Source organism: Desmodus rotundus, chromosome 2 (assembly GCF_022682495.2).
Source record: "Desmodus rotundus isolate HL8 chromosome 2, HLdesRot8A.1, whole genome shotgun sequence".
In the NCBI taxonomy this organism is placed as follows: Eukaryota; Metazoa; Chordata; class Mammalia; order Chiroptera; family Phyllostomidae; genus Desmodus; species Desmodus rotundus.
In genome coordinates this window covers 200,673,525-200,701,364 of record NC_071388.1, presented here as the reverse complement: position 1 = coordinate 200,701,364, position 27,840 = coordinate 200,673,525, and the positions used below count along the sequence as shown (strand labels likewise).

Sequence of the window (27,840 nt, the reverse complement as noted above, 5' to 3'; positions counted from 1 at the left end):
TATCGACAACTGAACCTAAAAAAACAAAAACAAAAGCTAAGCAAACAACCAGAACAGGAACAGAATCACAGAAATGGAGATCACATGGAGGGTTATCAGTGGGGGAATGGGAAGGGGAGAAAGGGGGGAAAGGTACAGAGAATAAGTAGCATCAATGATAGTTAGAAAATAGATGGGGGGGTGTTAAGAATACTATAGGAAATGTAGAAGCCAAAGAACTTATATGTATGACCCATAGATATGAACTAAAGCAGGGGACTGCAGGTGGGAGGGGGTGTGCACGGCAGAGGGAAATAAAGGGGGGAAATGGGCAACTGTAATAGTATAATCAATAAAATATATTTAAAGGAAGAAAACATTAAGAGATTTGTCTACACATATTTGTATCTTTATGTGGAGATAGTAAGATTTTATAAGCTAAAGTAATACAGAATGAAGACCTTTGATATTACCTAATATTTTAATTAAAACACCAGAAACCTGAGCTATTTTACACTGAGGCTAACTTTTTCAAGAAAATTTGCCTTGGCCTCACTTCCCTGGTCTCCTGTGGTTCACACCATTTCAAGTGTCCCCTTTCCCATATGCCATAGCTTTAGCTTAAAATGTAAAAATCACCTTTTATGTTATTCACCTGCTCAGAGTTTACCTAAGTATGTGATTTCCATTGACTGGAAAGAGCGGCATTGAATTTGAATGAGCCTAAGGAGAGGCCCCAGCACAGCCTCGGGGGTTCTGCAGGGTGGTACTGGATCCGGGTCTACCCCTGCCTTCAATTCAGAGAGAAAATACAGTACAGGTGAACCCGGCAGTTCTGTTCTCCCTGCAGCTGTGATGGCGAGGGCCAGCCTTCCAGTACTTCCGTTTTTTCATCTGGAGATGAGAAAAGCGCTGCTTTATCTGTACTGCAGGAATGTTTCCAGGGTAAATCAAGTAACACAGAGAGAATCTCCTGGGTCAGGGAACAGGTGTAGACTAACATAGTCTCGTTTCACCTATAATACGTTAGAATAAATAATGACTATGCCCCCCCACGGGATTGTCAATACAGAGCCATATATTTGTGGATTCATCCAGTTATTTTTAGCACACTGTTAGTTTATCCTATAAATATGAGCTGTATTAAAGTCACACATCACAAATAAACACACAGGGAAATAGCATCCTCTCCAGTATAATTTAATGTAAGTTTGCAATACTATTTCATCCTTATCAAGTAGCAAGAGCCTCAGGGAGCACACGCCCTGCTCTCGGACGTGCAGGCGTGAGCTGTGGGTGGGTGCCGGGGGTGCTGTGGGTGGGTGCCTGAGGTGCTGTGAGTGGGTGCCGCACTTATCCAAACCGTTTGGCAACCTCACCAGGGACCCAGTGCTGAGTGGTCCGCGCTGGAAGACCAGAGCACACCCGGACGGATCTGTTCAGCGAGTCACTGTCCTGAGGGAGGGGCTGAGCGGTGTTTTGTAACTTAGGGATACGTCCACAGATGCACGTGTGCTCGTGGAATGGAACCCCGCGTGGACAAACCAGCTGGGAAGGACATTAAAGGGACAGTGGAGGGAATTCAAGTATGGAATGAATGTTAGATGATATTAAGGGTTGTTACTAATTTTCTTGGCTGTGATATTGTTATTTTGACCATGTAAGAAAATATTGTTTTTCTGACATACCTCCTGAAGAGTTTAGGGATGGAATTCCATGATGTCTATGATTTTCTTTAAAATACCTCAGCATTTTTAAATGAATAAAAAGACCCAAAATATCATACTGTGTTACCTAGAAATTCTACTCCTAGGAATTTTCCTAAGGAAATAATTTAATAGTAGAAAAATTTATTAAAGATGTATGAAAATTATTATGCATAATAGCAAAGAGAAAGAAAAAACTTGAGTGGCCAATAGTAGGAAAAAATTGAATTAATTAATTTAATTTAGATGAACTCAGTAAGCTATCAGCCAGTCATTTAAAAACAATAATTAGGAAAATGATGACAAACTTGGAAAATTACTAGGATTCAATATTATTTTAAAAAATCAGAATATAAAACTGTGGGTATTATTTGCACTTTGCATGTGTATAAAAATTGTGTAAGGCAGTGGGAGTATAGGTGTTTTGCTTTTACTTTTTCCTTAATGTTATATTTCAATAGAAAAATTGTTTAATATAAAAAAGACTAGAAAAGAATAGCAAGAGCTGAAGTTGGAGGTTTTATAGATTCCCGGACTGGAAGAGCAATCTACAACAGCTTGGATTTTTTCTTTTACGCTCAGGGCATTTGGGAGCCCCCGGAGAGAAGGGCTTGCCTGGAGCAGAAGGGCCCAGAGGACCGCCAGGAAGGCCAGGACTGCCGGGTTTCCCCGGACCGCAGGGGTGTCCAGGTACCTGGAAGGAAGCTGGAATCTTCCCAGGCACTTCCCTATCTCTAGTGTCAGGAAGAGCCAGCCTCTACCTACACCTGAATTCAGCTCTGGTTCTGCTATTCCCCAGACCTGTAACTTCGGAGAAGCTACCAAACTTACCTATTCTTTACCTGTCCATTGGCGTTAGCCCTATCACACTGGGTTGGTCAGGGAGTAAACTAAGTCAACACCTGTGGAAGGCCCCCCAGGGTGCCAGGCATAGAGGGATGGTGTCACAGAAGTTCCTTTCCAGCCCGTCCTAATTTACCTGCCACTCAGGATGCTGGGTTTCTTTTCTCCTCTGGACTTCAGGTAAATATTACACATACGTTTTAATGGCTCCTCTTCTTGCCAATTCAGAATAAAGTAAAAGTTTAAAACCATAATTGGCAACTTTAATCACTCAAAAGTGTCTCTTCTCCTCCGAAGTTACATGTATGTATCTCCCTAGAGTTAGGAGGTCTACGCAGAAGAATAACACAGTGTTCCTGGTTAAAGTGCCTCATACACTAAGAACATAGAGGACCTTCCCAGTTAGTGAACTCATGTGTCATCTGGGCATCTGCAAAACCTCCCTGTCATCCTCAGGTCATCCAGGGAGGCCTGGGCCAATGGGTCCTCCAGGAGAAATGGGGGATCCTGGACCAAGCGGCCCCATCGGGCATCCTGGGCCACCAGGTCTTCCGGGGATAAAAGGTAAGTCAGAAGGAAGCCTGACCCATCAGAAAAACCCAGGCCATGAGGGGCAAATTCCTGGTGCTCTTCCAGCACCTGAGTGACACTGGTCTGGGCCATGGCTCTTCCCCGTGATGTCATCAGCACCTCCCCGTTCTTTCTTACCTAGGGCTTCGGGTGGCTTTCATCTCGTACCAAAATGATGCTGTTACTGTCTCATTTTCCGAGGGCATTTCCCCCAGCGTTTTCCCTGAGGTGCAGGACCGTTTATTTATTCTCTCCCCGGGGAGCTACACTCCTGTTATGTCCCAGATTCTAGATACTAGGACACAATTTTGAAGAAAATAGACATGGTTCCTGTTTCACTAAGCTCACAGTGTAGTAGGAGAGATGCACATTAAGTCTATATGTGTAAAGAAATATGTATTTACCAGTTGTGACAAGTGAGAGGGAGAGAAAAAAATAAGACACTGTGGAGGAACTAGTATTCATTATCTTTCTTTTGTAAAGAAACATTTTTTCCTGGTTGAATATCTTGTAAAAACATAGTAGACAGGTTATAATACAGGTCTGGTTAATATAACATCATGTGATATAATTACACAATCTATTTTTAACAAGTCTCCATGCCTTCCCCCACTCATCTATGGTACTTATTCCTCTTCAGTTAATTTCTTTCATTTCAGAAAAAACATCATTTTCCATGGGTACTTTGCGTGCACCTCTCTCTACCCTAACGCTTGTGTCGTATGGCATGTGCTTGTTCAGAGGTCCTTCTCACTGAGTAGAACGTGATTTTTTAAAAAACAAGGATTATTTTGATATCCATGCCACTCAGGAGACACCCAATAAGTCTGTTGGTTGGTAATGCGTATTTTTAAATTTATGAATAAATTAATAAAGGAAGAAACGGACAAATAGAACAAACAACCGAGCTGGTAGCCGTGAAGATGAAGGTCTTCACCTCAATCAGCAGGTGAAGGTTCAAGCCGTGCTTGGTAGATTTCTATGGCGAAGACCACTCTATCTCCTCCTCCTTCCCTTTGCCTATCGCTCGCCTCTGCTTTGACTCATGCACTGAATTTTGGTAAAATGGGAAGTGCCTCCTCTCCTTGGAAGAGCTGGAACCCTTTCCTTTGAGCGTAATCATATTATCGCTTTGAAAATCCAAGTGATCTTTTTCCACACTCACACCTCTTCATCATCAGATAGCTCTCGAACTGTGGTTTCCTAGCAAGTAGTATTGTGGCATGTCACCTGGGGCAATTCTGCAGAGGGAGAAGCCTTTTATTTTGAAAGGTTTGTACACAGGTATTTCTGTGCCGCCAAATGATGGGGAAAGTTCCCATCACAAGACAAGAGATCTTGCTATTGCGTTGCTCCCTCTTCAATGGCATTTTTAGTAATGCAAAATCCAGTGATCTGTGATAAATGCAAGGCTTCAAGCAAAATGATAATTGCATTATTTTAAGTTTCTCTGGTTATTGTGGCCATTTCCTGTCTCTCTCAATCCCTATAGTCCTGGTGGGGTATTCTTTAACACTTTTTTTGAGTATCTGGAAGGTGAAATTGCTAAAGAACCAAAAGAAATTGTTTTCCATGATTAATCAGTCCTACTGCGCGCATTTCCACTTCTTCCTATGCTCCTAGTTCAGTAAAACAGCAAGGATTTTCAAGTCTCTCGGCGCCTGAACACTATACACCCAGTTCGACTAAAACGGAAAGACTCGACTTTATATTGTTGATTCTTCCTTCCCTTGACTTTATTCCATAACTTCAGGGAGATATGTTGTTTAAGAACCTAAAAGCTAACAAATTTGATCAAATAACACAATTACTGGAAAGGTGACCTCCAATCACATCATGATTTTGTCCTTTGAAATCAAAAGTCATGAAATTTGGCCCCTCCCCGACCACATGGTGGCACTGTTTCACTGCAAAACATCCAGTCTTCCACAGAAAGAAAACGGTGAGGTGCGGTCCTAAAAGTTAAAGCGCCCGGCCACATAAATCCATTGTTGCGCTTTATCATGCTGGTATAAAAATGAACCCCGCTCCGGCAGGAAAACGCTTTGAACTGAGAGACTAAATATTTGAAGTATGTGCTAAATAAGTCAATGGGGCCTGGTTTTCTTGTTTGAACAAACCAGCTGCGGAACTCAGAGTTGTTTGCTCTGCTAGAACGGGCCATATGGATGCTGCGTTCTGCTTGTGTTCAGTCAGATTGAAACTTTAACCGAAACATATGCTAACAATGGCCCGATTCCTAGATTTAAATTTTCCCGTGCACATGCCCTCTACAGAGAAGACACTCAGGCCCTAGCTGGGCTTTCATATAGGATTGGAGTGATGGGAACCGGAAGGCAACGCTGTAGCGGGACGACGACTAAGTAACGCGGATTTGCTGCTTTTGGTTGGGGGCAAGTAAAATATTTCATAAGAAATAAAACTTGGGCCCTTGCCGGGGAGCTCAGCTGGTTGGCACGTTGTCCCAGTCAGGGCGCACACAAGAGTCAGCCAGTGAATGATAACTAGATGGAACAGCAGGTCCGTGCTTCTCTCTCTCAAGTCAATACATAAAAATTAAAGAAAAAGAAATAAAATACCTTGGAATGTCTTTTATCAGCCAAGAATTACCATGCACCCCAGACTGTGAAAATCACAGAAACATTTCCCCTCCCATTTACAACTAGAGTGCTCCCCACCCCCACCCAAGGCCCCACAGCACTTGCCAGTCCTGAGCTAATTGCCTATTTGCTCTGTCAAATAAGAGATTGTTTCTCCCCAGGCCCTCGTTGCCTCATTCAGTGCCTGTTCCGAAGGCCATTGGGAACTGAAGCTCCCTGGGTCAGGACACCGTGTCTCATGCTCTTGTGCATTCCCTTCACAGGCACGCATGTATTTTCTGAATTGAAAAACAATTAAATCGTATTTCAGAATATGTTTTGATAAGTTTCAACTTTGCTCAACCACTGTGGAGAGTCACATAGGTCTGTCGGTCCCATGAGCTGTAATGTCAGGGAGACCGGCTGTCCCGGTTTGCCTGAGACTGGGGGGGTGGTGTCCGAGGACCTGGAACTTCCTTGCTAGAACTGAAAAGTCCCCAACAAACAGGGACAAACTGGTCCCTGCATTAAAAGTATAAACCCGTGTCAAGGCCCGCGGGGACAGAGGAGTGTATTCAGGTTTTAGGACTGACAGGAGAAGCCCTGAGAGAGGAGCCCCAGGCACACAATTGCTTGGCTCACCCATCTGGAAGCTGGGGTTCCAATTATGGCTGGAGCGGAGGTTAGGTCCTCCGACTGGGGGGGAGAGCCGGGCCTGGGAGTGCCACGAGATGCAGCCTGAAATGATGCCTTTTAGCAGGAAGGCGTCTGTGGAGGTGACTAAAACTCCTCATTACCAAGGGCTGTGCTTTGTTAGCCTAATTGCCTCTCATCAGCACTGTCTATATTTTATGCATGAACAACTTTCTGATTTAGAGATGGGGTTGGTAAAAAGCTTTCAGGAGAAAGGAAAAATTGCCCTTAAAACCCTACCCAGATGTAGCTGCATTCAATTTAGAAAGATAACATTGGGTCAGATGCGGGTCGGCCAGTTCAACAATGGCAGGGGCTGGGCCGGGGACAGGCCCGGATCTGGACGTGTGGATGTGACAATGGAGAGTTGGCAGAGGCTGAGGCACTCCACCCCCAGCCAACTCCCTCAAGCCATCAATCTTGTGGCTTAAGCTGGAGATCAAAACACATTGAAATAGCAAAGTCGTCTTAAAATTTATTATCATTTCAGATAGATTGCGGTAAATATCCAGATTTGGCAGACGAGGAAGGTCTGTGTGTTCTTTTGGTGCAGACTTGGAACATTGGCTCGTAAATAGGAAAGAGGATTGGAAAATAAACTAAACCAGCACTGTTTTTTAAAAAGATTTTGTTTATTTATTTTTAGAGAGAGGGGAAGGGAGGGAGAAAGAGAGGGAGAGAAACATCAATGTGTGGCTGCCTCTTGCATGCCCCCTACTGGGGACCTGGCTGGCAACCCGGACAGGTGCCCTGACTGGGAATTGAACTAGCAACCCTTTGGTTCACAGGCACTCAATCCACTGAGCCACACCAGCCAGGACTAAACCAGAACTGTCAAGAGTGTGGGCAATAAGATCTTTAGGGAAAGTAAGGGTGAATTCCCCTTTTTTTGGTGTGTGTGTGTGCTAGAGAATATGGCTCATTTGCGCCAATTGAAAGTTTAGATTTTAAAAACTGAGCAACTGTCTGTTTCAAGTACTGATAATAAAATGGAACCAACTATCTCCCATTTTCTAAGTCCACAGAGGACTTACTTTAATGAGTGGATAACAGTTAGCACTTGTATTATTTATATACGAATGGACACCTCGAACCTCCCCAGATCTTATGATAAATCTACCACAGAAAGATGTGACATGAAGTAGAAATTGTAGTCCACTTCCTTTGTAGCTTTCTCTCCACCCATTCAATCCCTCACCCTTCATGTTCCACATTTTCTCAGTCACTTATTTGTTTACTCACTCGTCCAACGAACCCTTATTGACCACCTACTGTGTGTCGCCAGGAGATATGTCCAGTAGGTACATTGAAAGGTTAATAAGATCTGATCTTGCACTCAATTAATTTACCCCAAATACGCCCAGTTACCCAAAGACAGAACTGTTGTAGAGCGTGAGCCTGCCCTACGGGCATCCAGGGGGTCTATGTAGGCATCGTGCTGTAGGGCTGGGGGCTTTTTGGGGGTTAGTCATGTAAGCTGAGGCTGTTGTTATCACAACTGCAAGGGATGCGACTCTTAGCTGAGTGAACGGGGCTTAGAGCCTTGGGTGAGGATGGACAGCCACTGGTTGGCTGGGGGCTGTGGAGAAGATTCTTCCGCAAATGAATTAGTGGGGTGAGAGGTGCATGAGGCTCAGGGCAGAGGGCTCAGCCCCCGGGAATGTTCTGTATCAGTTACCCTCCTTCCTTCTCTGTCCCTCGTCTTCTTCCCTCTACCCCCACCCTATGCATCTCTACATCTGTATAGTACAGCAGAACGTGCTGTATTTTATAACAGAAATGTATGATAAATATATACACACACAGGGTCTGGCAGAAGTGACGCCTGCTTGACTGTGGTTGGTAGGGTACTAATATGGGTGTGATCATTTATAGTTTTCATTTGAAGATCTCACCTAACGTGTCATATGGTGTGCTTGAGTGTGATACCGTTATAGTACAGAACCATATGCGTATGATTTTGTAATAAAAGGTTTTGTGATAAAATGGGGCATTACTTGTGCCGGACCCTGCATAGCTCTTCAGAGGCGGGCAAAGCAGGTTGACTGTTGCTCGTGTGGAAAATAATACAGTAAGTAATACATGGTAATACAAGAATAAACTCTGTGTTTCACACACTCACAACTGTGAGTATGCCCACCCCTGTGTATCGATACACCTACAGGTGTGCATGGGTTCAGTGTTCAGTGACAACTTCAGTAAAGTCAGCTTGGTAGCTGTCACCGTAGGGCACCGTGCTGACATCTGACAGAAGATTCTGAAAGAAGACGAAGGCGTCAATGACATCACATCGAACTACAGACAGTGAAGTTTTCCGTGATCGTCATGAAATCAATTTTGTTTCTGAAAAGAGGCATCGGGACGATTCTCTTTGAAAGAAGGGGTGGCAAAGAAAGGGCTGCAGCCAAACTTGACCTTCAGGCCCTTTTCTCTGATGGCACAGTGCTTAAAAACAAACCAGGCGGGGCTTGCCCTCCCCGGTGTGCCGGAGCCCCCACCTGTCCTTCCTGTCTTATACCGCCCGCCTGGGCGGGTCCTGCAGGAATCGGAATCCGGAGAGCATGGTGGAGGGGAAGACCCTGAACCTGGGAGTGGGGAGGCCTGCATTTGCTCTCATCCAGTCTCTTTCCCCACCCAGGATGATTTCATTGTCGTAAAATTGGGGTCACTGCCCATTCCATGGTTCAGTAATTCTAGTCTGTTTGGTTAGAGAGGAAGATGTTCCTGAAATGGTCACAAACCCACAGCAGCACTTTCAAACCAAAGAAAGGGATGTGTTAAGCAGTGTTGGCAGAAAATGTCCATCAAATGAATGTGTGAAGTAGTGGCCACTGGTGAGGATCCAGCCCTGGTAACGAAGTGTAGATGGTGAGATCTCACGGTTTCCACCTGAAGGATCTGTTCTTCTCCTCTGAGAGGTGCCTGCGAGTTGTGACCAGTGAAGTTCAAGGACTGGTCTTCTCCTGGGGTCACAAGCCTGTGATGTGTTGCAGGTCCCTCTGGGCTACCCGGTCTGAACGGCTTGCATGGTTTAAAGGGTCAGAAAGGAGCCAAAGGAGCTTCAGGTAAGAGGAACCTGCTGTGAGACACTTACCTGCAATCATTGCATCTCTGGTAGGTATTTCCTCACTTCACACGATTTGGATTACGAAACTAAGAAATTGGCTTTGCTTAGAGACACAGTATTGGAACCCTTGGTGGTGCTGGAGATGCCTTACATAAACAGAACACTTGAGAACACCCGATGTAAGACAGAATGGTTGGTTAACAGTGCCTTTTGTTGATGCTGCTTTAGGGTTATCGCTCTACTAAAACTACCCTGAATAGTTGCTTAGGTGGAGGTAGATTTCAAAATGTTAACATGAAGGGCAAATAAATAGTTGGGCTTTTTGTTTTGTTAAGTGTACTAATGCCAAGTACTACCAGGTGGGTCTAATTAGTACTTTTAGCATCCCTCAAATAACCTGGTGTGAAAACAAATTACCTTAAAAAATTGCAGTTATTTTTTGAGATAACAAATAGATACTTATCGACAATTGCACTTTAGTTTGTTCTGCTATTTTAATAGATTGCAAATTTGTTGCATTGCTTTTTCAGAAAAATAGCTTGGCATCAGACAAGGTGGCTGGAATTGGTCACATGGATTTGAGGGACCACATAGATTTGACGGCCACGTAGATTCGTGGGAGAAGGGTTGAACTGGTGTGTTGCTGGATTTGAGCATCTTTATACAGTGTAGAGGGTCTAGAAGTAAAATGTAGGCCACTTAGAATTCATTTAGTGGCTGTTCTAAACAGTCTGATAAAATGTGTGTCCTCTCCAAGAAACCAACGATGCTCTGTCTTTTCAATGTGAAACTTTACGATAATTCTATTTACATGTCAGTTTCCACCTTCAATTTCAAAGCAATTTATTCATAATTGCATGTGGTCAGATCTCATTTGTTTTCGCTCTTTCCATTGTAGAGGCTAGAGGATTGGTATTGGCATGAAGTTGTTGTTTTTAATGTGGAAAATGATTACAAAGTAAATCAAGCCTATGGTGACCAGTGTGATGGGTCTTAAGAAAGTAGCTGGTGACCCAGCCATTGGGTCACTGTTGAAGCAGGGTTGGTCGCAGCAGAACCAGCTGCTTCCATACCAACCCCCTATGACGGGGACAACAAGGAGAAGACATAGTGGTAATGCTGTTTTCCACATTAAGGTTTGTATGAAATGGGCCCACCCGGTCCGATGGGAATGCCTGGGGTGAAAGGGGAGACAGGAGACCCCGGGAGTCCAGGAATTTCTCCTCCAGGCCTTTTTGGAGAAAAAGGCCCCCCAGGCCCTCCAGGTAAGAAGCAGAGTGTTGTGCCTCTCTCTCTCAGAATGCAGTCAAAGCCTTCCAACTCTAACGAGGCTCCCATCTGCACATATCCATCCTCAGGGAGACCTGGACCGCCTGGGCCTGCAGGTGCCCCAGGAAGAGCTCCCACGGGTGACATTCCTGACCCGGGCCCACCTGGAGATCAAGGACCTCCTGGCCCTGATGGTCCACAAGGTATGGGACTCTCCTAGCAAAGGTTGGCGGTGCCCTTTCCAGAGGCCACCAGCTCTGTAGGGAGGTGGGACCAGGGATCGGCAGAGGAGAAGCACATTAACAACCCCATTACTTGCGCAGTTTGAAAGGTGGGGGTGCGGGCAGTGGTGAGCTGGCAGGACCATATGCAGGAGCAGAGCTCAGGCCCCTTCCTCTTCTATTTCCTCCCCATCAGACCACCTCTCTGTGGGTAGAGACTCTCACTCAGGGTAGGTGTTTCCCATCACCGGCTTGAGGCTGAGCGTGAGGGGTCAGCATGGCTGGCAGGAAGGAATCTCATCCTACCTGCAGATGGGTCTCCAGCACCTTCCCCATCAACCTCTGCCACTGGCGCAGTGACAGGACCCAGGCCTGGTACAAACACAGAAGCACTCTTCCTGTGCGGTTAACAGTACCTTGTGTCCCTCACATCCCTTCCCAGGGACCAAGTCTAGCAAGGCGGTGTGTAACCCGACAGGGTTGGACCAGAGCTGGGCGGGAAATTCGGGGAGGGACATGGCTCAGTCCGTGTCTTCCTACATGCAGGGAGTCATCTTCCTCCTCACCCACAGAGAGACGCAAACCCGCCATTTTTAAATGCTCACCGTTTGAGTAAAGGTGGGATTACAGTAGTGTATAATTCTATTTTGCTGCAAAAAAGAAAAGTGCTTCAAGTAGCACAGTTTTTGCAGAATAAAATTTGAGCTCAATGTTTATAGGTAGACACTTGTTTTCAAATAGGACTATGTTTAATTGGGTGAACATTTCTTTCACATCAGCCAAATTTTCTCAAAAGCCTGTCACCCATTTATTCTTCTGTCTGTCTGTCTGTCTTCTATCATATTGAAGCAGTGGGATGGCAATGCAAACAAAAATCATGACGAGATACTCCCAAAAGGAATGGCTCTTTGGGGAGGGAAGGCTGTTCCAGGTCTGTTCCGTCTGACAGCCACTCACCGACCGACCACTCACACCATTTCTCAGGCTCCGCAAGACCTGCTCCGTGTCACTCCTGACACTATTGATTCCCTTATTCTTCTAATTCCCTTGCTTGCAAACCCTTAAGTTACTTTCCTTAAGAAGCTCTCAGTACACACATCTGTCTTTGACTGAAAGAATCTTTTTGCCTCCTCCCTGTGATCAGGACCGCCCGGGCCTCCAGGGCCCCCTGGGACTGCTTACCTTGTGCCAGGAGAACCAGGTGACTATGGCCTGCCAGGGCCCCCGGGGCCCCCAGGCCCAGCAGGCCCTCCAGGACGCAAAGGCTACCCAGGATGTGACGGGGAAGATGGCCGGAAAGGTAGGAGTGCAAGTTGTTCCTTCAGTAGTACGTGAAGACTTGTTACCTTGCCTGTAAGGGTCTGGGGTACCGGACCACCATGAGCTAATTCTTATTTTGTGTGGAATCATCGCCTACATTTCCCCAATGTTCTACCTTTTCAAGGAGTCCTAAAGTTTGGGTAACTGTAGGGCAAGTAAGAAAAAAATACAAGTTCATCTTCAGCCCCCTAAAAAACATACTTGGTAATCTCCTAGACCAAACCGAACAATAGAAATATATGCAAGTTACCTGTGTAATTAAAAGATGAAGTAGCCACATTTTAAAAAGTAAAACAGAAGAGTGAAATTAACATTCAGACCTTTTTCATTTCACGTGATACATTCAAATGCTATTTTAACATGTAGTCAATGTAAATTACCAATGGGGCAGTCAGGGCTGGTTGGGCCACATCACACACTCCTTCTTGCCGCCTTGGCAGCCTTGTGTGCATTTTCGCTTACAGTACATGCTGATTTCAGGTGTTCAGTAGACACACGTGGCTAGTGGCTTCTGTACTGAACAGTTCGGTTGTAGACGGCTGACTTTGCTCTTATAGTCACGAGCAAGTCTCCATTAAAGGCTAAAATGTTTAATTGATTCTTTACCTAGCTGCTAATATTTGGAGACATTTTAGTCACCAGGATTTCAGAGAATTACTAGGTGTATAGAACATTTTTTTTGTTGTTGGAAAGGTATCAAGAATGATTATCCATTTTAAATTCCTTATGTCATAAATAAGGAAGCTGCACAGCAGAGAAGCAAATGTTGAAGCTCGTGGGAGCCCAATAACCACTACCCTGCCTGACTTCCAAACCAAATTCGAACTAAGGCAAGAGATCTGGGCAGAGGGGAGATCAGCAGCACCTCGAGGCTGCCGTGCCTCTGACGCAGACGGCAGCCTGGAGCGGTGCAGCGTGTGACCTGGACAACAGCACACGCCACCCCTCCTCCTTGTTGTTAGCCAGAAAGTCAGTTTTAGAGAACGTGGCTTGTGTCTGCAGGTATGTGGGCTTCCGGTCAGGGAACCCCAGAACTGAACAGACATGCTAGTACTCTAGTTGCCAAGAGGAAGGAAGAGGGGGCTGGCTGTACAACCTTGGTCCCTCCCAACTAAGACACGCCTCCTCCCCAGCTATTCCTCTGGCCAATGAACACTTCCCCCACCAACCTGAAATAAACTTCAGGACTGGGGATAACTAGCATGTGTGTGAATAACAGGGACCTGGGAAAGGATACGCAGAGCGTTGGAAGTATTGGTGGAGCATCTAATCTTGCTGCTAACCTCTCATTCCAGGAGACAGAAGGGCCAAAGAGTGCTGAGCTGTGAGAAGGATAAGGGAGTTTCCTTGGTTTACCTTTTTAGATTCTCACAGTGAGAAATAGTTGATCTATTTTCCCAAACATTTATTAGGCACCTACGGGAATATAGTAGTGAGCAAACTTAAGCACAGTCGCTACTCCCACTAAGTGTAGTTTCATGGGAGGGGGACTGATGTTCACACTAAAATATCCATCAACATAAACTGAGATCAGGGACCTGAAGAAAGGGATGCCTTCAGAAAGCAAGTGGACTTGGGCTGGGATTCCAGGAGGGCTTCCCGGAGGAGGTGAGCTTGATTTGCTCTCTGCAGAATGAGCAGGACTGTGGACAGGGAAGAAGAGACCACGTGCTAGGTACTGAATGGCTGGTGTGGCGGAAACTGGGAGTGAGAAAGAGAGTGGCGGGAACTCAGGTCTGGGAGTGTATCTCCCAGCAAAGCCAAGTGTCTTCCCTGATTTTACCTTCACCCCACGTCCTTTGCCTGCCTCCAGAGGAAGTTCAGGATTGCAGGGCTTTGGAGCTCTGAATAAGTTCTGTCTCTATCACAGAACCATCTTCCTGAGTCCCTTTGGCAGATTCCGGTGTTTCCTTTAGACAAAGACAGTTCTCAGCTTTACAGAAAACAGTAACCTCCCTCTCAACCCCCAGGCCAGCCTCGCCCTGCATTTTCTTGGGGAGAACTTCCAAATCCAGTGCATCAAACTGCCCCTGCCCTTGTATCGTTCTGTTCTGCTGCCCTTGTTTTTCATTTGTTCCTTTCAGGGCCAATGGGATTCCCAGGGCCGCAGGGGCCACACGGACTTCCTGGGTCACCTGGAGAGAAGGGCTTACCGGGCCGTCCAGGCAGACAAGGGCCCCCTGGGCCTCCAGGTGAGCTTCTGGTGCTGAGGCATCTCCGCCCAGCAGCCCACACAGGGCACTTTGGGAGAACGCTTAACTCTGATAGTCGTCTTCCAGAAAGTAATTCTTCTGAAATCACCACACCTTCTAATGAGTTCAGTCCTTTTCATATGAAGGTTATTTTACTGCAGCCCACACTACAAAGTCTTGTGTTTGGTAAACTATTACTTATTATGAAAACAAGCAGGTTTGAACATCAGGAGTGGATTTTACATGGACTGTTTCAAAGACGAGGAAGTCTGTATTCCTTCCCACAAGAGGCAAAGACTGATTTGATTATTGATTGGTGAGGATTGTATATTCAGTTCCTGTCCTGGAATTCCCACTGATTTTGCAAGACATTTTATTTAACATTTTCTAGAAAGTACATTAGTTCCTATGAAGCTAAAAGGCTATTTAATTTAAACACATTTTCATCATAACATCGAAATAAGCCAAGGAGGAGTTGAAAGGGCAAACAGACATGTAGTTGAGATCAGCGGAAGCAATGTCCTTCAAGATCCTCAATCAATATTATGGTGACGTGGGGTCCCTTCAGAATATTTTGCAGTCTCCCCAATTAGCACTCTAGTCCAAAGAATAAAAAAATTGCCCTGCTTTATGGTGGATTGTAGTCCAGTATGACAAAGAGTTTATACTTGGATTCATATCATAGTTCCATTCCTTGCCTAACCTATACAACTCGGCAAATTAATACGGAATTTTCAGAAGACTTTAAATGGACAGAATTTATGTATACATTACATTTGGGTGTATTTGCCTTAAAAAATCAACTCAAATTTTATATTGCACAGGAGAATTTCATTTCAGGTTTTTCTAGAAATGAAATCGCCATTAATAAACCATAGCTCTTCTTGTCAGTAACATCACGTAGATTTTATGTCAATAAGATGCTGTTATAGATGCTGTTCTCAAATTATTATTTGTGTTTTCAATCCATTTCGTGTGTGTCCTCATTCACAATTTAAAATCTCTTTCCACCGCATGAAAATCGTCACGTGGCCTCGTTTTTTGTCTTTGGATCTCTCCAGGTCCCAGAGGTAAGCATTCCTATGACGTGAATAATTTCCTCTCAATCTGGTTTCCAGTCATTTCTGTACTTCCCCTTTTCGCTGCATTTGTGAGTTAAACTTTATTATAGTTTTACACAGGGGGTCCTGTAATTATATCTGGCTTTAATGCCGTTGCTTCCCCGTTACCGATATAGTAACCCCTTATTACACCGCCTGATGCTGAGCCTCATTGCAGGTTGTCAAGGCTCCGTAGCTGCTCCGCTCACATAGTTTCAATTCGGGCACAGAGCGCCAGTGTTTTCTCTGCCGAATGCCACCGCACACACCCATGGAAGCTTCTTTTATAAACTCTGAACATAAAGGCATAGGACATCCCTAAAATAAGCAGTCTCGACAGCATGAAAAGATGGGTCCTTAACACGCAGTAAGGGGCTGCAACAAGCCTTTCCTTTGGCACCGGAAGTCCATTTTCAAGGAGGAAATTTCTTTGTGTGTGAAAATGAAAATGCTATTATTCTGTTCAACTGAGTGTTTGTTTAATCCTCCATGGTGCAAAAGCAACATATTATTTCGTGTCTGGCATTTTCAAAGAGAATAAAGAAAATTTCTCAAAAGAAGAAAAGCAAAGCTGTGAATGCTTGTAGTTCTTCTTTTCCCACATCTGTTATTAACCCTAATGTAAGTGGCCCTGAATACAGATGCCCTATGTTATTATATTAGACACTTTGGTCCCTTTCTTTCAGCTTCTGGTTTATTAAAAAGTAATGAAAAGCAAAATCATCATTTGAAAAAAATCCTGCTATTTTAAATGTTGATATTTTAAAATGACAGTCATATACTCAATGCGTTTTCACTTTAGTCTTTTGCTGTCTGTCTGTGACTGTATGTGTCACCTCACCTGAGGATAATATCAAAGCCCTAAATCTGAAGTGCCAGCCAAATGCCCACCCCCTTGCCCGCACCTGCTTCCTCCACCCCTGGACCGGTGGTGAACGACCCCCACAACTCACCAGATGACTCAGGGAAAATAGGAAAATCATCGCATGTCTCCCCAGTTACTCAGACTGGGAGAGCCAAGGTCTACATGAAGCCGTCCGCACAATCAAAATCCATCCAGCTTCGTGTTGCTGTGGTTTCATACAATACTTCACAAGAGGCTAAATTCCTAAGTCCTCACAGGGTTCAAGTTCGATCTGCACAAGCATGTTAACCACTGTGTAGACTCACACTTTGTGTTTATGGCCACATTTTCTAGAATTTTCTTGCTGCTTTAGCATGCTGTTCTTCCAATTAGTTTGCACATTTCTATGACTTTTAAGAAAACCGTAACTTGCGAGTGGTATGCTTTAAAATAGGTTGCATTTCCTAGCATTTATCACACAGATGTGAAGAGTTCTTCGTGCAATGTGGCGTGGCGGTTAGAAGACCAGTGTGGGGCCAGAGCATCCTGGATTCCAGTCTAGCCTCTGCCACATGTTAGCTTGGCTACGTCACTTGCTTACCCGAGCCTGAGTTTCTTTCCTGTGACGTTCTGGTACCAGCAGCGCAAACGCACAGGCCGGCCGGGAGCGTTTAAATGTGAAGCACCGCACACAGGGCCTGATGCGTGATAAAGATTCCATACATGTTAGCTGGTATCGTCACTGCTTAGTGTTACTATCTCTTCTTCCTTGCGGACGGCTCGCAGGGTGACTGAATGAAGCTTTAGAAAGAATGCCTTAAAGACGTGAATGTAATCAAGAAGAAAAGCATTTCAAAGCTTTAGAGCGGTCTTCTCAAAATGGGATCCCCAGACGGGTGCCATCAGCCTCACCGGGAACATATTAGACGTGCAGAAGTTGGGGCTGCCCCAGGCCTGTTGGATCCTCCCTCTGGTCTTGAACAAAGTGGCCAGGTGATTCTGATGTGCTAAAGTCAGAACTGCAGCTTCCCCAGCTGCTTCTCAGTCCTGGCCTGCTCTGGAATCCTCTGGGGAGAAATTACTGATGCCTGGCCCCGCCCAGAAATCCCAACTTAATAAGTCCAGATGGGTCCCAGCGCCCATGGGTTTGCAAAGCCCCCCAGCTGGGTGCTGCCAGGCCATCTTTTATTCCAGATCAACCAGTATTTGTGGGGCTGGGCACAGGAATCAGTAGTTTTTGTAACTGCCCTGGATAATTCCAACGTGCACTCAACATTAAAAGGCATTCTTCAGTGCCTCTACCAACCCTGAGATTCTCTCTTTGAATGACGAACACGATGGACCTCCCCCTCGCTGCACTGGCTGCCACGTAGAGTAGTGAATTAGAGACACATTAAAATGAGTGTTAAGAACCCACTAGAGCCTCGCCCAACACCACCTGTGGCTGGCTCCCCAGGAAAAAGTGGCCCAAAGATCAGAAATCCTGTGAAGGTCACCGAGTTACTGCTGACTCCACCACCCTCCACTGTTCCATGCTTCTCGTTCGCGTTCTCTGAGATCCCATTCACTTACTCAGTTACTCATTCAGTCAGCCATTTCTTCAACCAAATGCCTTCTGGAAGTTTTTCATGCACCAAAGGGAACAAAGTCCCACCACCTTCCTGGACCTTAGCTGGGGCTGTCGAACGCTCTTGACAACATGTGAGTGTCCTGTCCGAGGCCTGTCTAACCTGTGGTGGCAGAAGGAGCTTGCTCATGAGCCCTTGAATCCATCACACAAGTGGCAATTCCAATTACAGGTGAACCGGGGCCACCGGCAGACTTGGATGCCTGCCCCCGAGTCCCGGGGCTTCCTGGGGTGCCAGGCCCAAGAGGACCAGAAGGAGCCATGGGGCTCCCCGGAATGAGAGGACCTCCAGGAGCAGGTACGAGCTGGACACTGATTGCTCATTATTTGCATCATACGCAAATTGCTGAAGTGAAAATCTCAGTAGGGTTTTCTGGGAGGGGCGGGGGGAGCCTAAGCAACTAGTGAGGATGAATGAAAGTTTTCTTCTGAAGGTTTAATCATGCACTAATTGGATTGACATATCCTTTACATTTTTTATGTGGAGATTCTACTTAAATCTTTTATACTTGGGCGGGTTGTGGACATGAGGTTTTGAAACCGTTTAACACAACAGTGTAGATGCTTTATTCATAGTTCATTAACAGCTGTAGACGTGATTTTGAATGAAAAACAACTGAATTGGGGCTCCCTGGGACAGACATGGCCTAGGAGGAGGGAGGAGGGGTGAATCCTTGGGGCGGGGCGAGGGGGCATCCGGGGAGGGTCACTCTAAATACAGCAATAACTGCATTGTTCCTCGAATTGATTTGAGGATGGCTCAATCCTTAGGAGCAGGATCCTTATTTAAATATTTAAACTAAACCATTCCTTTAAGAGGTGTCCTCCAAGTTGTTTCATTTCTGTCCTTCTATCTCCGCTGCATTGGGTAATTCACAAAGCGATGCGGGAGTCCCGGGCTGGTCATCTGGTAGGTGCTGACCTTTTCAGGCTAATTGGCAGTGCCCCTGGTTCTAAGACACCGGTGTGCAAACTACGCTAAGAGGCACCGGGCCATTTCCTTTCTCATTTTTCCCACCGCCTCGGCTGTGGTGATGGCTCCTGTTGGTTTAGGAACAAAGGAATTGGAAGTAGGAGGTTTGCACTGCCTGCTTTGCCCGTGTTTCCCCCAGCCCACGCAGGGTGATGCCCCCCCGGCCAGAGTGTGTGCAGTTTGTGGGTGGTGTCCAGAATAGCTCCGGAGCCTCCCTCAGAGTGTGGTCCCGGGGCACTCACTGCCTGCGTCTGTGTTTGCACACGCAGTTAATCGGGCGTCCGCTTTAGCAACGTTCTGTTACAGCCGCGGGGCCCTGGGAATCGGCTCACCTCCCCTTTGCTTTGGCTCTCAGGGCACGGCTCAAGCCCTCCGTCAGGCAGGATAACTCATCAGTTAACCTGATTTTAAAACCAAGCTGCCTTGCGGTATTGAGAGCTGGGCCCCTGCCCCCACACCGTTAAAAAAATAACTTTGAGGCAGAAGAGGTAAGCCTGTAATGGGGTTCTGCAAATTCAGTTCGGTAAATACTTCCAGATTCCCTCTCTTCGCCACAGAGTACAAACCAGGTGTGGGCAATTCCAGCGAGGGTGTGTTTTTCTTCCCTCCAGGGTCTCCAACCTCAGGGCAGAAACGGCCAGCAGGACATAGGGATGCCAAATAATGGGAGATGACAGTTTGTGTTCTAGAGGAGTTTCGAGCAAAGGGCATTCGGAGAATGAGACACGGAGCTGTGTGTCCCTGTGTGGAGGACTATAGGGCCGCTGAGACCCCAGCAAGAGCTGGCATTTGGGCAGAGCCTTTGAGGAAGGATTGGGCTTAGAGGAACCGGGATTGTCCAACAGGAAGGCACAGGGGCACAGCTGGGGGCGGGGCGGCCTAATCACCTGGTAACAAAGAGCCAGCTCCGTCCTTGCTGCTCAAAGTATGGTCACACCCCAGACCTGCTGAATTAGAATCTGCATTTAACAAGACCCCCAGAATACGGTACATACCGTACGTGCAAGGTTGAGGAACCCTAACTAGATTACATGAATGCCGTCAAGTCAGTTGAGAGTGACACTGTCCCTCATGATGGAACTCTAGCTGTAGGTTAAAGTCACTAGAGGGGCTTGAAAAAATGCTGGTGCCCAGGCCTCACCCCCAACCAACACAATGCAGAGGGAAGCAGATCCTGCGTGCCGGTGTTTTAGGAAATCTTTCCAAATGGCTGTAGCTGGCAGCCAAGGTCAAGACCCACCGCTTCCCCCTAACATCAATTGGGACCAGAGAGGGGGTTGCGTTCGCCCGTTGTGGTGGCTTTTGGAAAATAACCAAAGAAAGTTAACTGAGAAAAGTCAAATGGGCAAATTCTGTCCACTGTAACTTAATAGTTATCTTGGGCACATGTGAGATTCTTTTCATGGTGAACTTCTGAGAGAGGGCCGACGGTCTCTGCGGGCTAAGGTGAGATCACCTGTCTTCCCTAATTCTTCCTGGAGGGGAGCATCCAGCTGCAGGTGGCCATGGAAGGGCCTTCTCTGCCTTCCTGTGCCCTTCCCTGCTTGTGGGCAGTGTGAGTACCTGGAGGCCACAGCTGTGCCACAGGACGGGATTGTTGTGTTAAAAAGGTGCCCAGCAGCCCTTCCTGGGAAGCACGTGTCACATCGAGGGCCGCCCTGCTCTGTGGCCCTCTTCCCGGGAGTCCCTCTGTGCCTGCCTGTGTACCTCTCACGCGCTGAGCTTTCTTCTGGGCCCTTCTCTGATGTGTGCCCCCTGGCTGCTGCTATAAAGTGACCCCTCTTTTCCTTGGTCCCCTCTTCCTGACTCTTTCCTGCTGGCCACCCTGGAGGCGTCGGCCATGCTGTCCAGTTGCTCAAAACTGACAAGTCTGTTCTGAGGGTCTGAAGTGGCCGGGCCCCGACTGCCTTGGGCCATCTGCAGGTGTGAGGGGCAGTGTAGACCACCCCCAAGGTTGGCTGTGAAGGATCAGATGCCACTAGGAAGTCCCACCTCCACTTGAAAGGATGTTGTTTGTTTCCTCCTGTTTTCCTTGTACACCCTTTCTCCTTGCTAAGCTGATGAGACCAGCACATGAGCAGGTGCCGCAGCTGAGATCCACATAGAAAAAACACTGCTGGCTCTTTCCCGTCCCAGTAAACATGGTAACAGCCACACTAAGTATCACTTGTGTCTGTTAAGAGGCCCCCGCCATGGAAAGTCTACCGATTTTCTCTTTCCACCTCTCTTTGATCTGCAACTTCTTCTTCCTGGGTAGCTCTCAAAGGCTGAGGATCCCGGCGATGAACCCAGAGGCAGTTTCCATTTGGGTTTGAATGTTCCTCCTAATGGCTGTACCCAGTACCCACATCCTGCTGAGGCCTGTTTGTCTTCGAGTCCACACGTGGCCCTCTCAGCGGGGCAATCCATCGAACACCAGAGGGCTCTTAGGGTTAATTTTATTCTTTACAACAAGTTCCGGGTAGAGAACAGGTCCAGGCAGTGGAAAGCTCTGGGCACACGACTCTGGTTAGCAAAATCCTTTCTGCCTGTCTCTGGACATGTCACCTGCCTGGGCGTTTCTCCATCCTTCCTTAAGGGAGCAGAGCCTACACTGTAACCTCAGGGAGTGAACTCTTTTCCCAGATCGAGAGAGCTCTCAGCCCACGTCGACGGCGCCAGGGGAACGCCTGCTGTTTCTTGCGTGATGAGCCAGTCGTTGGCTTTGAGGCCCTTTCCAGAAATGCATAGTGGCCACTGTCGGAATCGTGTCGTTAGGTGGGAGAGAGAAAAGAACGCTCTGAGCTCCCCACGGGGGCCCGGTGTTCCTTCTAAAATATCAGATCTGCTCTTTGAGGCTGGTGGAAGGAGACACGCCAGCTCATGTCCAGGGTGCCATCCAGGGAGAGGGGGTTCCGCCCAGTTGCCAGGGGGTGGGTGGGCGTCTCCCACCCAGACGGGGAGAAGGAGAGGCTTCCTCTCTTGCCCACTGATGTTAGCCGGGTACAGAATGCAGTCCAGGCACCGCCTGACATTCCCAGAGAATCCGTTTGTGATTCAGGACTGAGAAAGTGTGACGAGAGCTACCCCAAGGCCAGGAGTGCCAGGAACACCACTCTGAATGCAGGTCACCAGCACAGGGTGTGGAGCGCAGGGGCCGGCTGGCTGTGGGCAGGGAAGGAGGTTTGTGTGGGACCCTCCTGGGCAGGCGCTGTTAGAACGCATTTTAAAAGCAGTGAGGTTCGGTGGACGTGCATCTTGAATGGCTGTAGGAGGGAAGTTAAGTGACATACCCACCTGGTCACTGGAGTATGGCAATCCCCTGCTCCCAACCCTCAGGTGGCTCCTAATCCCTTGAAGGTCAAGTCCAAGGGTGGAAAAGAGTGAAAGCTACTTAAGTGAGCTCTCTTTGACTTGATGAGGTTGGTTTAGGCTAATGTGTGGCATAGAACGAGGGAGTGGGAGAGAGGGAGGTAAAAAGAAGGGAGAATAATAACTAGAGACTGGGAGCCTTAAGAGGGTTAGGTAATTAGGGCTGTGGGCAACAAACCCCTTCACAGGCAAGGATCAAATCTGCTACTCTGCCCAGAGGAGTTTGTGGCAATGAATTGACGTCTTGGCCAAAAGCAAGCAAACACTTAAAGAACCCCCGGAATACCAATGTGACTGCTGCCAACTCCCCCCGCTTATGTCCTCCAAGGACTGCACCCGAGCTCTGAGCCCGGTCACGCAGCAGGGGCAGGTGGCTGACGGCGCGGCCCTGTGCTCGGTCTGCCTGGGCCCGCTTCCTGTTGACCTGTGATTGGCTCCGCCTTTCCGAGCCTCAGTCTCCCTGCCTGGCACACGAGAGTACCCAGTCATATGGCTGCTGCTGAGAAGGCTGGCTTAGATCATCCACGTAAAGGGATTGTCTTGGGACTTAGCATCTTATAAACACTAAAAACAGAAAAACAACTATTAAAAAAATTGCTGTTCTTATCTTGCTCCAAATTTAACTTGACTCCTAACTGAATCCTATTACATTTCATTCATTCAGGCTTCTAAAAATCATTATTAAGGATAATACTTAATGATAAAATCCATACATGTTCAATGTAAAAAAAAAAAGTCAGATATACAAGAATAGGAAGACCATGTGAAAACCTCTCAATACCTCCCTGGTCTGGCTTCAAATTCTGGCTCTGCCCAGAATTGGCCCATTTGGCTGTAATTAGCAAGTTTCTGGGCCTCCCGAAGCCTCAGGTACCCCAGAGCCAAGTGGAGACAGTAGGATCCCAGCGTGATGTAGATTGAGAGGGAAATGAGCTGGTAAGCTCGGGTGGAACGCGGTATACACCCAGTGACTGCTGCCGGCCAGCGGGGGCCATATTGTCCTCACCATTGTCATCTCGGACTTGTTGCAGGGTGCAAAGGAGAGCCCGGGCTGGCTGGCAGGAGGGGCGAGGATGGCATCCCAGGGCCTCCTGGGCCTCCTGGACACAAAGGTGACATGGGAGAAGCTGGCTTCCCTGGAGCACCAGGTAAAGAGTTTCAGTTTCTTGCCTTTTCTCTGACAAGCAGATCTGTGTACAAGATCCCCAGCCTCTCAAGCAGCTTTCCAAACTGATCTTGTTAAAAGCATTCGCCTTAGATACCAGCGCCCAGGTGTTAGGGAGCTGGAAACAAGCACGAAACAGGATGCATCCCCTGCATCCTAACTGATACTCACCCTTCATAAAAACAAGTCAGGGTCCTGTGTCCAGTTCGGTACTTTCCCAAACCGCTGTACATTATCATAAAAGGCTCAGCCACCGCAGCTGTTCACTCTCCCAAGGTAAGCCTGGCATTTGCTGTGTGATCATGGCCGAGAAGCTGGGCTGAAGATCTTGGGGACGGTGCAGGGGGTCTCACCCTCTACAGCTGGCCCATTCACCTGGCCTCTGAATTCACTCAATCTTTTTGTACAGCCACCAATAAAATCTATATGGCATGCGAGGCTCTTTCTTAAGAAGAATGTTTGGGAGTGGGCATTGCGTGAGGGGGAGATAAGACCCTTCAGAATAGAAATTTGGCATGTGGTGCACCAGGCTATATGTCAGGCACCAGGGACCTAAAGACCCCGGGACACGGTCTCATGTTCGCAGACCACGTGGCAATGCCAGGTGAGTAATGAGGAGGCATGAGGAGGGCCGGGCAGGGTCAGCAACCACGAGGAGCCCAGGGTGAAGCCGCACCTCGGCCTCCGCCTGTGTGTGCCATGTAGAAATGCGAGCCTGTGTCCCTACACTCTGCTTTTCAACTTCAAGACCTCAACCTGTGAAATCCCGACAGGTCCAACAAAACCCAGGAGCAGGCCTGACTCAGTGCACAAACCGCCACGTTGTGACGGCCGGTGTGCAGTGTAGACAGGGAGAGACTGCTGGTCTTCCAGAAACAAGTCAACCTCCGCCCCCCCAACTTCCAGTTTTGGAGTCAAACTTCACCTTTTGCTCTTGGCAATTAGAAATCACCAGAGGAGGGTGGGGGGCACAAGAGACAGGCCCTGCTCCCACTCTGTAGGCCTGATTATTTCCCACCTGCCAACACAGGTTCTAGAAGTAGGCCTTCCCTCCACCTCCCCACTCTTTTCTTTTTTTTAACCCTTCCCCAGGAGATTGATTTTTGAGAGTGAGAGACAGAGAGGGGACATCAAAGTGAGAGTGAAACACTGACCTGTTGCCCCCCGCACGTGCCCCAGCTGGGGATGGAACCCGCACCCTTTTGTGGTCTGGGGCGATGCTTCAGCCAACTTAGCTACCCGGCCAGGCCCACATCCCCCACTTTTAAAAGAAGAGATTGAACGTAGAGATCCCCAGCCCTTGTTCTTCTGAGAATGGAGCTGACAATTGAATAGGCAGGCACCATGAGATAGGTCTGTGGGTGTGAGAAACACCAATTTTTTGTTTCAAACACAAGCAAAAGTTTATTTGGAAAGTCACAGAGGTGGAAGAAGAGCCTGGTGGAGGAAATGAGACAGCTGGAATGTGTGGGCTCAGGAAGCAAGTTACAGGGGCAAAGGAAGGGCCCTTGGAGCTTAGGAGAGAGAAAGCAAAGAGGCACACCTACAGGAAGAAGGTATGGATGACTTATGAGAGAGAGAGGAGGGGAGGAGAGAGAACCAAAAGACCGACTCTGAGTATCACCTTTTCAGCTGGGCAGGCACCCAGACTGAGTGGAGCTGGCTGGAAGACCGCACCTGCGGTGTGTGATTCCTGTTCCAGTTCTCCCTCCTCAGCCCTCCCCATTTCTAATGAGTTTCGCACTCTCCCTTTTTATTATGCTTATCCTGTGTCATTTCTTCAAGTAGAACATAAGCTCCAGGAGGGCAGGGAGTTTCGTCTGTTTTGGTTTTAGGCTAATATCGCCCAGCCACTTGGAGTAAATAAGCACTTGCCAAGTGAGCTGTTTGCATGGCTTGTGGCTGTGTGAGGGGTATTCCACAGTGGGCCAGGCCCGTCCTCCTCTCCCGTTCCCTGAGCGCTTAGCAAGGCCCCGGGACAGGGGTGATCAGAAATGTGTGTGAGACTGAACCCCCTAAGCGGCTTCCATTTTTTTTCTTTATTCCTCCAGGCCCTCCTGGGCCCACTGGGGATCCTGGGCCCAGGGGGTTTGGCCCTGGGTACCTCAGCGGCTTCCTCCTGGTCCTCCACAGTCAGACGGATGGAGAGCCCACCTGCCCCATGGGCATGCCCAGGCTCTGGACGGGCTACAGCCTGCTGTACCTGGAAGGACAGGAGAAAGCTCACAACCAAGACCTTGGTACGTAGAGAGCATGTGATCGCCCAGGTCCATTGCCTAAGGGTGACTCTGTTGGGTTAATTTCATATATTCACGAAACTCTTCAATGCTCACTCATCTTCTCTGGGCTTCTGTTTTCTTTCTATACCGTGCTGATTCTCAGTGAAGTCTGCTAAATCTGTGAGCCTGTGAGGTGCCCAGAGGCTCATTCTGGCTACTGTTATTATTATCTGGCTACTTACTAGTTTTTAAAAAATGGTTGTCAGTAAATGAGATGTAAGTCTGATACAAAATGGGATCTTTTCTTCCAAATGTAAATTGTTTCTGTGTAAGTGGTGTTATTGTCAGCACCCTGAAGATGATACAGTGTGGCATGCACCGAACCAATCTCCCGCCCCACTCCAATTTGTTTTTCAATGACGAACTTGATCTTGAGAGTCCTCCTTGGTACTACTTGTCAGTTCTCAATAGATCGGTGAGACTGACTTCAAGGCGAGTTGAAGTAGTGGGTGCTGGCAAACTCTGCCTTTCCCAGACAGTGAAGGTCGGGCGGTGGGCACAGGAGGGAGATGCCACCAGGGATGGCAGATGGTGGGGTGTGTTTGGTCACCGCTCTCACTGGGCCGTGACCCCTCACTGGGCTGTTAGTAAGACAGTCACAGGGTACAGGCCTACAGGTGGCAGCTACTGACATGTCCCTCTCCACTTCTCCCTCGGGTTCTGCATGGCCTTTTCCATCAGAGGGGACTGGGGAAAGGAGGTAACATGTCACACCTGACTGTGTCTACTTCTCTCCTTTCTGTTCTGCCGTCGGTCTCTTTCCCGCCGGGCTTCGGTACCAGTGGTCTCACTTCTCTGTCCCGCTCCAGCCCCAGCGCACACACAAAACCCTGTGGAGCCCTTGGGATAAAACACAAACCCCTTCACAAGACAGACGAAACCTACGTCTTATGTCTGATTGACCTCTGGATGCCCTCGAGGCAGACACACAGACCTCCTCCCCCACCCTCCCCCACCAACATCCCTGAGTTGTTTGAGCTCCCCGCTCCCTTATTATCTCTGACCCTCTTTACTCTGCATCTTCTTTGAATAGTTTTCACCAAACCCGGCCAACCTTTTTCGTGTTTTAGGTCCTAGCTTCCCATCACTTCTTCTGGTTACCCTTCCCATAAGTCCCTGGGCCCTGCACATGTTGTCCACGGGGCCATCATGCTGTTTTTTCATGGCCCATTTGCTCCTCCAGCTTCTGCCACAGGCCGGGCCGGGAGCTTCGGGAAGACAGGGCGGCGCTCTCAGTGCTCTGTCCCCACACCTGGCTGAGTGTTTGGCTCACACGTGATGAGTGGGTGAGGGAATGACGGACCAGGGAAGTTGCAGAAATGATCAGGCCCACCCCCCACTTTCACCATTGCCGATGTAGACTTTGGCCAGAGCCCCCCTATGCCAGACCACGTGTCTGCAAATGGCACAGGTAGGAAGGTCACTGGACACACCTGGACCAGCCACTCACACACCACGTGGTGTCCTCTTCCTCCCCGAGGTCTGGCCGGGTCTTGCCTGCCCGTGTTCAGCACGCTGCCCTTCGCCTACTGCAACATCCACCAGGTGTGCCACTACGCCCGGAGAAACGACCGGTCCTACTGGCTGGCCAGCGCCGCGCCTCTGCCCATGGCGCCGCTGTCGGAGGAGGACATCCGCCCGTACATCAGCCGCTGTGCGGTGTGCGAGGCCCCCGCTCAGGCGGTGGCGCTGCACAGCCAGAACCAGTCCATCCCCCCGTGTCCTCGGGCCTGGCGCAGCCTCTGGATCGGGTACTCCTTCCTGATGGTGAGTCCCTGCACTGCCCTGCCTCGTCAACCCCTCTGTTGTCCCTTCCGTGTGGGCAGCGATTCTGTGAACCCTGCACACGGACCGCAGCAGCACAGGCGGTGTAAAGGCCACCGCAAACCCCAGCCTGCTGAGATGCCGCACAGTTCGTTCTTCTGTCAATTTAGTTTTTTACTGTACTTGGGCGGAGTTCAGAAGGTGGAAGTGATTGAGCCGCCGGTGAGAGCGGTTTGATTCTGTGGGCACACCCCGCTGGTCCCTATTCTCAGCAGATCTAGTTTGGTCTTCCTGGAAT

General features: G+C 48.1%; 1 protein-coding gene across 1 annotated transcript in view; it reads left to right on the top strand.

Moving 5' to 3' along the window:
- COL4A4 (collagen type IV alpha 4 chain) overlaps window positions 1–27,840 on the top strand; it is a 112,487-nt gene that overhangs the window by 80,799 nt on the left and 3,848 nt on the right. The window contains exons 36-47 of the mRNA XM_053919143.1: window positions 2,268–2,375; window positions 2,985–3,092; window positions 9,364–9,435; window positions 10,574–10,702; window positions 10,796–10,909; window positions 12,072–12,227; window positions 14,332–14,439; window positions 15,501–15,509; window positions 18,183–18,308; window positions 23,366–23,482; window positions 25,551–25,739; window positions 27,259–27,545. Coding sequence (XP_053775118.1) covers window positions 2,268–2,375; window positions 2,985–3,092; window positions 9,364–9,435; window positions 10,574–10,702; window positions 10,796–10,909; window positions 12,072–12,227; window positions 14,332–14,439; window positions 15,501–15,509; window positions 18,183–18,308; window positions 23,366–23,482; window positions 25,551–25,739; window positions 27,259–27,545 — 1,523 coding nt within the window. The remainder of the gene's footprint in view (window positions 1–2,267; window positions 2,376–2,984; window positions 3,093–9,363; window positions 9,436–10,573; window positions 10,703–10,795; window positions 10,910–12,071; window positions 12,228–14,331; window positions 14,440–15,500; window positions 15,510–18,182; window positions 18,309–23,365; window positions 23,483–25,550; window positions 25,740–27,258; window positions 27,546–27,840) is intronic.